The following is a 13608-nucleotide window of genomic DNA, read 5'->3' as shown; positions in this document are numbered from 1 at the left end:
TTTATAAACAAAATAAAATTAATACTGAATCATTAAACATACATCAACAATTTTATTGAGAAATAAACAAAAATATACCCGGTTGAATATAGCATCTTGAAAATGGATCTCCTGTGTATCCAGATAGACAACTGCAAATTGGATTATGGTGAATCACTCGACAATCAGCCTTCAGACCGCAGGGACCCGGGCAGGGGTTTATACATTTCTGGTTTATGCATGCTTTATCTGAGGCACAATCGGAATTGAGTAGGCACTCAGGTTTGCAAGTTGGTGGTTCACCCATAAAGTTCGGTAAGCAACTGCATACCGCTTGATTGTTAATAAGTTTACATTGGCTGTTGGGACCACAGGGACTTGGATAGCAAACACTTACTGGAGTTGTATCTTGCACTGTAATTGAAATAAATACATATTAAATAATATTGTGTTTTTATTGTATAAATACAAATGAGATTTAGTAAAATACATAATAAGCTTACATGGTATAAATGTACACCTTCGGAAAGCATCGCCTGTGTAACCAGAAATGCAAAGACAAGTAGGTGAATGGTTTACTGTCGTACATTCAGCGTTCACTCCACAAGTCCCAGGACAAGGATCTTGACATTTGTTATTGATACATGCTCTATTTCCTGGACAGTCGGAGTTTGAGACACATTCTGGACGACAGCTTTCGTACGGATTCCCAAAATAGCCTTCGTTACACATACACGAACCTACATTATTTTGCTCCTTGCAAATTGCATTAGATCCGCAGGGCGATGGAGAACATGGCGTGAGTATTTCAATGGCCGTTTTTATAGAGCATTGTGTAAATGGATCGCCTTCGAATCCTTGTGAACAAACGCACATAGCAGAATGACTGACTACGCGACATTCAGCGTTCGTACCGCAAGCATTTAGGCAGGGGTCTTTACATTTTTGATTTAAACATGCCAAATGCGGTGAGCATTCACTATTGCTAACACATTCAGGTTTGCAATACGGCGGTTGGCCCTTAAATTCTGGCATACAGCTGCATGAGGGGTTTCCGTTTACTTCTTGGCAAATTGAATTAGGGCCGCAAGGTGAAGGCAAGCAAGGGTTTAATGTAACCGGTACTACATCTGAAAACAACAAAAAGATAATTCAAACTCAATGCATCATAGTATCTATTAAGTTACGGTATGTTGTTTTTAATTAACCAGTTAGATAGAGTTTTAAAATGTTCTTACTTGATATATAGGAGCATTCTACGAAAGGATCACCCGAGAATCCACTAGGACAAGCGCAGACAGGATTGTGATTAATAACTTCACATGTTGTTCTTATACCACAAGAACCAATGCATGGATTAACACACTTTTGTTGGATGCAGGCTTTATTTTGTGAACATTCGGCATTTCCTACACATTCCGGTCGACAAGCAGGTGGCACACCCAAGTAGGTTGGTAAACAAGAACATACAGCTTGATTATTTATTTCGCGACACTGGCTATTCTGTCCACAAATGGCTGAACTACAAGGATGTTCGGATACTGGAGCTAAAAATGTCACATACATTAATACAATATCAAACCAAAATATTACCATCCTTAAAAAATATCAAAAAATAATTACCTCTAATTGGATTACAGATAACAAAGGCATTTCCAGTAAAACCATTACTACATGTACACATAGGGATATGGTTTACTACTTGACATAGAGCATTAACTCCGCAAGTGCCAATACACGGGTCAATACACTTTTGTTGGAAACAAGCTTTTTGGACGTCGCAGTCAGAACTAAAGACACATTCTGGTCTACAATTAAAGTATGGATCACCATGATATTCTGATAGACATTGGCACTGCCCATTGATACATTCAGCGTTGGATCCACATCGTATATTCGTACAAGCATCCGTAGTAACAAGTTCCACTAAACACAAAATTTGTTTTTATTATAAAATGATATACACGATAATATAATATAATTTTTGATTAGTACAATTACCTTCCAACGGTTGAGGCCTACAGTTAGTAAATGGGTCTCCGATATAGCCTTCTATACAAGTGCAAATAGGTATGTGATTAAGGACACTGCACGTAGCTGACATTCCACATGAGCCAGGACAAGGATCCTGACACTTGGAGTTTATACAAGCACGATCACTAGAGCAATCTGCATGTATACTGCATTCTGGGCGACAGTTTGGTGGACTTCCAATAAAGTTCAAAAGACAAGAACAAGAAGGATTATTTCCAATATTTCTACACTCCGCATTTGGACCACATGGCGACGGTATGCATGGGTTCCTTGTATCAATAACAGGTTTGACTGAAATATAAATAAATAAATATACAATACATAAAATATACACTATAAACAAAAATAAATGTTTAAAAGCATAAGTCTTTTGTAATACTTACAAGCAATTGGTGTACACAAAGTGAAAGGATCACCGGTGTAAGAAGTTTTACAAGAACATATTGGGCTATGGTTTATCATTTTGCAATTAGAATTAACACCACAAGGCCTTGGGCAGGGATTGATACACTTGTTGTTAACACAAGCTTTATCATGTGGACATTCGGAGCTCACTATACACTCAGGTCGACAGTTCGGTGGATATCCCATATATCCTAATAAACAAGAGCATACTACTTGACCATTGCTCTCTTTACATTGACTGTTAGGGCCACATGGTGAAGGATAACATAGATCCGTTGGGGTGGTCGCTTGAACAGGCTCTGAAATAGTATGAAACTTATAAGCATATATTTAAGAGATAAACAAAAGCTCGTCAAGTAGACAAAGTGGAAAAGGCAGGAAAGATTGTTAAAAACAGTGACAAACCTTGATAAACGCAATATTTAAATGGATCTCCTGTATAACCACTTAAACATGTGCACAGAGGAACGTGGTTAACCACTTGGCACACAGCATTCACGCTACAGCTACCAGGACAGGGGTCAGCGCATTTATTTTTAATGCACGCTTTATTAGATGGACAGTCAGTATTAATAACACACTCTGGTCGACAACCGTCATATGGATTGCCGATATAGCCTTCTATACATCTGCATGAACCAGCATTTCTATTCTCTTTACATACAGCATTTGCTCCACATGGTGAAGGTGAGCATGGATTTGTAATGGCTTCAATTTGTAAAATTTCTCGTGTGCAACTAAAGAATGGATCACCTGTGTAACCAATGGCACAGAGACATATTGGTGAATGACTAACTACTTTACATTCTGCATTTGTGCCACATACACCTTCGCATGGGTTGATACATTTCATGCGTACACAGGATAAATGTGATAGACATTCTTCATTAGAAGTACATTCTGGTTTGCAGTAAGGCGGTTGACCGTGATAGCCTTCTTGACAAGTACACGAAGGAACTTCATTTATTTCTTTACATATCGAATTAGGACCACAAGGCGAAGGTGTGCATACGTTTATATGTTCTGGTAATTTTTCAGCTGTAAACATTTAAAAAGATAGTATATTACAAGTTATTAAATATTTATGGTTATGGAAAAGTGATTATCGTGTCGATACGAGTATACTTACGTAAATTGAAACAGCGTGAAAATGGATCACCAGTAAATCTAGATGGGCATGTACAAATCGGATTATGATTTACAACTTTGCATTCAGCATTAACACCACATGAACCAACACAAGGATTAACACAACGTTGGTTGCTGCAAGCCTGATCAAGACGACATTCTGCGCTTATCGTGCATTCAGGTCGGCAACTAGGTGGCGCGCCGATGTTATTTGGTGCGCACGAACAGACGGCCTGTCCGTTTACTTCTCTGCACTGACTATTCGGGCCACAAGGAGAAGGTTGACAAGGATTAACAATAGCAGATTCTGAAAGAAAATGGATAATAAGTATGTTTTATAGTACTAATCGATGCTTTTTAATTCTCCTAATTCTTTCGTAACTTGCCTGTAAATGGACGACACTCTAAGAAAGCGTTGCCTGTTGAATGTTGCGGACAGCTACACATTGGAATATGATTAATTACGTTACATATTGCGGTAACTGCGCATGTGCCAGGACAAGGATCTAAGCATTTATTTTTTATACAAGATTTATCACGTTCGCAGTCAGAGCTTTGCATACATTCAGGTCTACAATTATCGTACGGATCTCCTTGGAATTCTGGAATGCAACTGCACTTGCCATTATGACATTCTGCGTTAGCTCCACAGGGTGAAGGGTTACATAAATCGTCTTGAACTACAAACAAAAAAAGACATGTTATATAGCAAATAGGTAGATAATAATAATCTAAAGAAATTTAAATCTTATATTACCTTTCTGGATAGGGTTACATTGAATAAATGCATTTCCTGTATACCCTTCATTACAAATGCATATTGCAATATGATTCATAAGTTGACAATTGGCATTAAGTCCACAGGAACCGGGACAAGGGTCTCTACACTTTTGATTTATACAGGCAAGATTGCTAGCACAGTCTTCGTTAATAGTGCATTCTGGGCGGCAATTTGGTGGACTTCCTTCAAAGTTATCTTGACAAGAGCAGGATGGAATGCCATTTCGGTTTTGACATAGAGAGTTTGGTCCACATGGCGACGGCTGACAGGGATCAATTTCAATTGGTGCTCGAATTGGAACTAAAAATAGGAGTAATACATATGCATGTAAACAATTAAAATACATAAAAAAAACATTAACAAGAATCGATTAATTATTATTAATGTTTATGTCACAGTTTTTCTCGCTAATACTGTTTTATATTTTTTTAAATAGCACTACCTAACTTAGCATTAACTCATTTATTAACTAAGATATAATACGAGTCTCTTACGGCAGTTTTATTAGAAATATATTTGTGATTTAAACATAAAAATGATATAATCATCAAACAAGAATAATTCTATTTTGAGGTTACGCATTAATTCCTACAATATAATTGTATTCCTATTGGTATAATTAAAGAAGTAAAGAATATAGGTGATATGAAGAAATACTTTTTATAGAATGAAAAAATGGTTATGGATAAAATGTAAGCTAGTTGTAGAAAGGACGATGGCTAACGGCACTCATCAGAAATAATATAGTAGATAGTAAATTACATTCAGCATGTTGAGATGGATATGTAGAGAGGAAAACAGATAGATTACGAGTAGTTAAAAGGAAATCTCAAAGTTACACGTGAATGATAGAAGCTGAAAATAAATATTATATAACATTAAGAAACTGTACCTGCTATTTTATAACAGTTTGAGAAAGGATCTCCCGTGTATCTATTTTGGCACGTACAGATTGGACTATGGTTTATAACATGACAATCTGTGTTCTGACCGCATGGTCCAGGGCAAGGTGATATACATTTTTGGTTTTTACAAGATTTGTCTGGCAGGCATTCTGTGCTAACCACACATTCTGGTCTACAATTGGGAGGTGATCCGCGGTATTCAGGTAAACAAGAACATATGCTTATGCCATTTGAAATTCGACACTGGCTATTAGGTCCACAAGGAGATGGTAAGCATGGATTAGTTGATTCTTCATCACGTTCTAAAATAAAAAAATAAATAAAATAAATATTGTCGCAATTTTTCAGTGTTTGCTTATGGTGTGCAAAAGGTACAATTTGTTGCAGTTAAGCTTATAATCAAAAGTTTATTAATTGTAAAAAAATAACTCTTACCTTTTAAAATACATTGCCTAAATGGATCGCCCGTATATGGACTACGACACGTACACAAAGGTGAGTGATTTACTACTTGGCAATCAGCATTGATAGCGCATGTACCTGGACACGGATCAATGCATTTATTTCTTGTACAGGCTTTGTTGCTAGGACAATCCGTGTTAACAACGCATTCTGGTTGGCAACTTTCATAAGGATTACCAAAATAACCCGTCAAACACACACATGCGCCGGCTCCTGACCTCTCTTTACATTCAGCATTCGGTCCGCAAGGAGAGGGTGTACAGGGTGACAAAGACTCGGTAGGTACTAAGGCATTTATCGTACATTGTATAGCAGCATCTCCACTATAGCCATCGGGGCAATGACACGCTGCAGTATGACTAATAACTCTACATTCTGCATTTGTTCCACATGCTTGAATACAAGGGTCTTTGCATTTTTTGTTTATACATGCCAATTGAGGAGCGCATTCATTATTTGATATACATTCGGGGCGACAATTTGGTGGAGACCCAAGAAAGTCGGGCATACATTGACAAGATGGTATCTCTGATTCTGAAGGTTGACAAATAGAATTTGGACCACAAGGTGAGGGTTGGCATGGATTTACAGGTACAGAAGGCTCGGAAATAGCTGCAAGGGCATAAAGGTTAATTATTATAATATATTATTATTACAAAAGAACTTGAGTCATTAAAAATTAAATACTTACGTATAAATATGCATCTTGTGAAAGGATCTCCTGTCATTCCCTCAGAACAGGTACATATTGGGTTGTGGTTAATTACTTGACATTTCGATGCAACGCCACAGGCACCTACACATGGATTTATACATTTTTGGTTGCTACAAGCTTTGTCGGAAGGACAGTCGGAGCTTGCAACGCATTCTGGACGACAGGAAGGAGGTGCGCCGCGGTAGCCTGTCATACAAGAGCATACTGCTTGATTGTTGAATTCTCGGCACTGACTGAATGGTCCACATGGGCTAGACTGGCATGGGTTTTGTTTAATAGTATCTGCAAAAAAAATAATAAATAAACGTTTGTATCCAATAATTGTAATCAAAATAACACTAAGTATATATATATTTACGATATGAGCGCTATTAATTGGGTCAATATTATCTATAAGACAATCGAATTATTGAAGAACAATAAGTAAATATAATAGTATAATAAACATACCTTTTATTGGGTTACATTGAACAAAAGCGTTACCCGTAGAAAAGGCAGGACATGTACACATAGCCATATGATTGACAACTTCACAAAGCGCATTGGTACCACAGGTATTCTCACAAGGATTTATGCAGCGTTGTCTTACGCAAGCTTTGTTTAATTGACATTCAGAACTAATCGTGCACTCGGGACGGCAACCAAAATATGGATCACCGTGATACTCGGGTATACAAGTACAAACGCCATTGTCGCAAATTGAATTTGGTCCACAGGGTGACGGATTGCATGGATTGATAGACACTGGTTCTGAAAATTAAAAAAAGAAGGTAACGTAGATAACGTTAAAAATTAAAATTATGATGAATGGTGAAGTTATTATATACTCAACTTACCTATTTCTCTTTTGATGGAACAACTTGTAAACGGATCCCCTATGTAGCCTTTGATGCAAGTACAAATAGATACATGACTCTGAACTCTACATTCAGCGTTTACACCGCATGAACCCGGACATGGGTCAATGCATTTCTCATTTATACACGCTTTGTCATTAGAGCAATCAGTATTGATTACACACTCTGGACGACAATTTGGTGGACTTCCACTATATTGAGGTAAACAAGAACAAGCGGGTAAATCATTTACATTTTGACATTGAGAGAATGGTCCACAGGGTGATGGAAGGCAAGGATTTAGTATAACAGTAGCGACCTCGGGTACTGAAAAAATAATAATTTATTAAATAAATTATACAATTAAATAAATTAATTAAATGATTAAAAATGTAATACGGCGATTATAATACCTCTGTAACATCGACTAAATGGATCTCCTGTATGTAAGGGCTTACAAGTACAGATTGGACTGTGGTTGATAACTTTACAATCTGTGTTAACTCCACAGACGCCATCGCAAGCGTTTTTACATTTCTGATTAATGCATGCGTGTTGTTGCGAACATTCCGAACTAACAAGGCATTCGGGGCGGCAGTTGGGTGGAGATCCTATATACTCTGGTTGACAAGTGCAGATTGCTTGATCATTAAGTATCTTGCAAATACTATTTGGGCCACATGGCGAAGGTTCGCATAGATTTTTCGGGGCATCTAAAAATGTACATGAGTAGCATATTGTAAATTTTCCACTATCATAAAGAAAGATTTTATAAAAGTACAGGAAAATATTTCTATTATTACATACCTAACGACTTTTGGACACACTCTTGATAAGGGTTGCCTATAAGACCTTCCAAACAGGTGCACGCAGGAGCATGATTAATTACATTACATACGGCATTACGCCCACAAATATTTCCACAAGGGTTTATACATTTATTTTGCATACAAGCCAAGTTAAGAGGACATTCAGAGTTAACAACACATTCGGGGCGACAACCTTCATATGGATTACCAATATATTCTGGCTGACATATACAAGCTCCCGCTCCTCTTTGTTCTTTACAAATTGCATTCGGACCACAGGGAGAGGGGAAACAAGGAGTAAGAGACACTTCTATTACTTTACATTCGATAAATCCATCTCCAGTGTAACCCGCAGGACAAATGCATTGAGGTGCATGACTTAGTACCCTACACTCCGCACCAATTCCACAGGATCCCGGGCAAGGATCTTTGCATCTTTGATTAATACAAGCTTGTTCATTTGGACATTCGCTGTTGGCAATACATTCAGGCCGACAACTTGGTGGACTTCCTGTATATGAGTCAAGACATGCACACGATGGTGAACCTGATACTTCTTTGCAAATGGAATTCGGTCCACACGGCGACGGCTCACAAGGATTTACATAAACCTGTTGTTCTATATCTGAAAGGTAAATGTAACTGGCGTTATTGAATCACTATTACAATTGCGAATGGTATTTGTAACTATTAATATTACATTACTATAAAATATTTTAATTTTGTTTAAATAAAGTTGGCGATGTCACCGAGTTATCCGGTTATCACGTAAGGAAAAAAATACTGTTTCAATTTTTTTTAGAGATTATGGAATAATTCTATACATAAATAAGCAGTACCAACCTTTCTGTATGCATCTATTAAATGGATCACCAGTAAGCCCAGGCGGACAAGAGCAAATCGGATTATGATTTATAACTTGACAATTGGCACTAAGTCCACAGTTTCCTTTACAAGGGTCAATACAACGTTGTCCAGAACATGCTCTATCAAGAGCACATTCTGAACTAGTAACGCATTCAGGTCTACAAGTAGGCGGAGCACCTTTATAATTTGGCAAACAAGTGCAAATGGCTTGTCCGTTTATCTCTCTACACTGACTATTCGGTCCACAAGGAGATGGATTACAGGGATTTATTACTTCAGAATTTTTGATTTTCCTGCACTCAAGAAAGGCATTTCCTGAAAAGCCTGGTGGACAAGTACACATCGGTATATGATTATATATTTTGCAGTCTGCTCCTAGTCCACAGGTGTTAAGGCAAGGATCCACGCATTTGTTCTTGACGCAAGCTTTATTTTGCGAACAATCAGTGTTTAATAGACATTCTGGTCTACAACCAAAATAGGGATCACCCATGTATCCAGGTAGACAGGTACATTCTCCATCATTGCATTTAGTGTTAGATCCACACGGTGAAGGATTACAAAGATCGTATTCAACTTCTTCTGGAAATTTTATTTTAAGATTAATATCATTATACCAATTTAATAAGGTTCCAAAATTTATACAAACATTTTAATTTTTAATGTACCTATTCATTTAAGTTTTATTAAATGCAATAATGAATAATACTATGTATATACTAACGGTAGTTTTATATTGTAATATTATTAATTAGGGTGTTCAAACATATTACCTTCGTTTAATGGAATTGGAAGACACTGTACGAAGGGATCACCATTATATTGATCAACACAACTACATTGAGCAATGTGATTAAATACAGAACATTTTGCATTGAGACCACAAGCTCCGGAACATGGATCCCGACATTTCTCGTTGATACAGGCTTGATTACTGGGACACTCTGAATTAATTGTGCATTCAGGCCGACAATTAGGAGGATTACCCATATAGCCAGCTTGACACGCGCACGAAACTGACCCTACATTTCGACATTCTGCGTAAAGACCACACGGTGAAGGCAAGCAAGGGTCTGCATTTGGTAAGTCTTGTGGTTGTGACACTGCAAAATATATAAATAAATTAACCAATATATTTAAAATTACAAAAGTTCCTTAAATAACAAATGTGCATTAAGTATATTGAATCGTACCTTTAATCGGGAAACATCTAGTGAAGGGGTTTCCAGTCAATCCAGGTTTGCATACACAAATTGGACTATGATTAATAACATTACAATTCGCATTATCTCCGCAACTTCCTATGCAAGGATCTGAGCATTTTTGGTCTATACAAGCTAAATTCGGTGGACATTCGGAACTTACAATACATTCTGGGCGACAATTTGGTGGTGAACCAACAAAAGTAGGTAAGCAAGAACAAACGGCTTGTCTTTTTATTTCTTTACATTGACTATTCGCTCCACATGGTGATGGATTGCACGGGTTACTCTCTACAATTTGCGCTGAAAGTTAAAAAAAAAAAACCTTCACATTGCTTTTCAGAAATGCTGTTCAAAAAAATATTAATATTAGTGTTGCAAGGAGAGTTGACTAAACTAATTTTGATCCAAATTTGGATAAAAGTCATATTACGTTAAGATAATTATAGCAAAATACATTACATTGATTTATACCGTAGCTTTGAAAATATTTACATACTGATTCTTATTGTATTATGGATACTTCATAAGGGTATGAAAAATTATACTTACGTTCTTGTATTATGTTACAATGATTAAATGGATTTCCAGTATAACTTGTTTGACATATACAATTTGGCATATGGTTATTGACCTGACAGAAAGCATTAGTTCCACAAGTACCAGGGCATGGATCGATACATTTCAAACGGGAACAAGCCTTATTTAGAGGACAATCAGAGTTTACAACACATTCCGGTCGGCATCCTTCGTATGGATTTCCAAGATATCCCTCTAGGCATTGGCAAGCACCTACACCTCTTTGCTCTTTACATACAGCATTCGAGCCACATGGACTTGGGCTGCACGGATTCAAAATTTCATTCGGCACAAGAGCTATAGGGTTACATTGTGAAAAAGGGTCACCAGTGTAGCCAATTTGACATATGCACATTGGTGAATGACTTACTACTCTACATTCCGTATTTGTTCCACAGCTACCTACACAAGGATCGGCGCACTTATTATTTAAACATGCTAAATTGTAGTCACATTCACTGTTACTGATACATTCTGGTCTACAGTTTGGTGGTGTTCCCCGATACCCAGTTAAACAAGCACATACAGGACCTGCTCCACTTATTCTACACGTTGAATGTGAACCGCAGGGAGAAGGGTCACAAGGGTCAACTTGCACTATTGCTTGCACTAAAATATAAAAAATACAATTTAAAAATTAAAAGACACGGTTATATTTTTATATGTTGTAGCTCTACTTACCAATTATTGAGCACTTTATAAATGGATCACCCGTGAACGACGATGGACATGAGCAGATTGGATTATGATTTATAACGTCACACACCGCTGCAACCCCACAAGCTCCAATACAAGGATCTACACATTTTTGATTTTGGCAAGCCTCTTTTAAGGAACATTCAAGACTAACCACACATTCGGGTCTACATGTTGGTGGACTACTACGATATCCAGGTAGGCACGAACAAGCCGCTTGACCGTGTGACTGATGGCACTGACTATTGGGGCCACATGGTGATGGATTACATGGATTGACGTTAATTACTAGAATGAAACAATAATATATCAATAATGTTTTTGTTTTTGAATACCATTAAATTAAACTAAATTAAACAGTTAAATTACTGTAATACGAAAGGTAGTATACCTGAAACTGGTCGACATTCAACAAATGCATTGCCACTCATACCCTTTGAGCAAGTGCACATAGGAATATGATTATTCACATCGCAAATGGCATTTACCCCGCAAGTTCCAATACATGGATTCACACATTTGTTATTTTGGCAGCCTTTATCTGGAGGGCAATCTGAATTATATACACATTCTGGGCGACAACCAAGGTATGGATCGCCATGATAACCTATTAAGCAGGAACAGACAGCATCTTGACATCTTGTATTAGGTCCACACGGGCTTGGATTGCAAAGATCAATCGGTTTCGTTTGTGCTAGATCTGAAAAATATGATTTTTAATAATTAGTATTTTAATAATATATAAACTTAATATAAAATATCCAATATATGTATAGAATAATTACCTTCTAGTGGTGTTTGTTTACATTCATGGAATGGGTCACCAGTAAATCCTTCTGAACATAAACATACTGGTATATGATTATGAACAAAGCAATTTGCATAAATTCCACATGCACCTTCACAGGGATTTCGACATTTTTCTGCTACGCATGCTTGGTTGCTTTGACAATCAGAGTGTATGACACATTCAGGTTTACAAAAGGGTGGTGAACCCATGTAAGATGGCAGACATGAACACGATGCCAAACCATTATTATTTCGACATTCGGCGTATAGACCACAGGGCGATGGAATACAAGGATCCGATGATGTGGTAGTATCAAATACTTCTAAAAAATATTTTATTATTTAATATACATTTGTATATATATCAAAATCTCATATCTTTAATAATATATGACTTACGCATTATTTGTGCACACATTGTGAAAGGATTTCCGGAGTATCCTGGACGACATGAACACACGGGGCTGTGATTTATAACTTTACAGTCAGCGTGTTTACCGCATGGTTTAGGGCAAGGATTAATACATCTATTGTTGACGCATGCTCTATTTGACTTACATTCTGAATTAACTATACATTCAGGTTTACAATTTGGTGGTACACCGATATAGTTGTTCAAACATGAACATACTGGTTGATTATTTAATACTTTGCATACAGCATTCGGTCCACAAGGCGATGGATTGCAAACATTAATCACTGATACATCGTTATCTGAAGAAAATAATAAATTATTAAGAGAGAATTAAGTAATACGTCAGTTTTATTAGTTATATAAGTTATATTTTAACAATATTTATAGTTTGGATTACTTACCACGCAAAATAGTACACATCGATAAGGGATTTCCAGTGTAACCATATTTACAGTTACAGGTAGGTTTATGATTGGCAACGTAACAATCGGCATTATAACCACAAACTCCAGGGCAAGGATCAACACATTTGTTTCTATTACATGCTAAGGCCAAAGGACAATCAGAATCGACTAAGCATTCAGGTCTGCAACCTTGGTATGGGTCACCAAAATAATCCGGTAGACATGTGCATGATCCTGCATTTCCTTGTACTTTACAATCAGCATTTGCACCGCAAGGCGATGGTTCACATGGATTAAGGTATTCAAATTTTGATGGAACTGAAATATTAATTTAATTAAATGAATACACTTACCCAGGTTTATTCAGTCACCGTAGAAGCACTTACTTCTTCCTAAGCGTTAGTCGAAGCTTGTTGGGCTCGGCGACATTTAGTGACCTCTCTAATCCGATGACAGCGTTTCTATTTAGCCGCCCATCAAAAAGCGGCCGTCTCAGTGAACGGCCTAAGCTTACTGTAAGTGCTTTGTTATCTCCGCGTGCTCCAATCAAATAAGCAAGGCATTAATTTCACAAAATAAGTTATTATATAATATGTTACGTC

At 37.1% G+C, this 13608-nt stretch overlaps 1 protein-coding gene across 1 annotated transcript in view; it reads right to left on the bottom strand.

The window, feature by feature from the left end:
* Positions 1-13608, bottom strand: part of LOC113399940 (uncharacterized) — a 97000-nt gene that overhangs the window by 29920 nt on the left and 53472 nt on the right. Inside the window, exons 58-83 of the mRNA XM_064215681.1 lie at positions 13004-13324; positions 12587-12901; positions 12184-12510; positions 11790-12098; positions 11384-11686; positions 10676-11311; positions 10115-10426; positions 9695-10024; positions 8898-9503; positions 8053-8679; positions 7659-7958; positions 7246-7572; positions 6860-7159; positions 6386-6691; positions 5668-6306; positions 5220-5534; positions 4304-4627; positions 3933-4226; positions 3548-3853; positions 2824-3456; positions 2397-2717; positions 1981-2304; positions 1603-1905; positions 1218-1526; positions 483-1109; positions 79-393 (exon numbers count right to left, since the gene is read on the bottom strand). Of these exons, the coding sequence (XP_064071751.1) occupies positions 79-393; positions 483-1109; positions 1218-1526; positions 1603-1905; positions 1981-2304; positions 2397-2717; positions 2824-3456; positions 3548-3853; positions 3933-4226; positions 4304-4627; positions 5220-5534; positions 5668-6306; positions 6386-6691; positions 6860-7159; positions 7246-7572; positions 7659-7958; positions 8053-8679; positions 8898-9503; positions 9695-10024; positions 10115-10426; positions 10676-11311; positions 11384-11686; positions 11790-12098; positions 12184-12510; positions 12587-12901; positions 13004-13324 (10029 nt within the window). The remainder of the gene's footprint in view (positions 1-78; positions 394-482; positions 1110-1217; positions 1527-1602; positions 1906-1980; positions 2305-2396; positions 2718-2823; positions 3457-3547; positions 3854-3932; positions 4227-4303; positions 4628-5219; positions 5535-5667; positions 6307-6385; positions 6692-6859; positions 7160-7245; positions 7573-7658; positions 7959-8052; positions 8680-8897; positions 9504-9694; positions 10025-10114; positions 10427-10675; positions 11312-11383; positions 11687-11789; positions 12099-12183; positions 12511-12586; positions 12902-13003; positions 13325-13608) is intronic.

The sequence above is a fragment of the Vanessa tameamea genome, chromosome 8 (assembly GCF_037043105.1).
Source record: "Vanessa tameamea isolate UH-Manoa-2023 chromosome 8, ilVanTame1 primary haplotype, whole genome shotgun sequence".
Lineage (NCBI taxonomy): Eukaryota > Metazoa > Arthropoda > Insecta > Lepidoptera > Nymphalidae > Vanessa > Vanessa tameamea.
The sequence above is the reverse complement of the archived record's forward strand: the minus strand, read 5'-3'. Positions and strand labels throughout refer to the sequence as shown.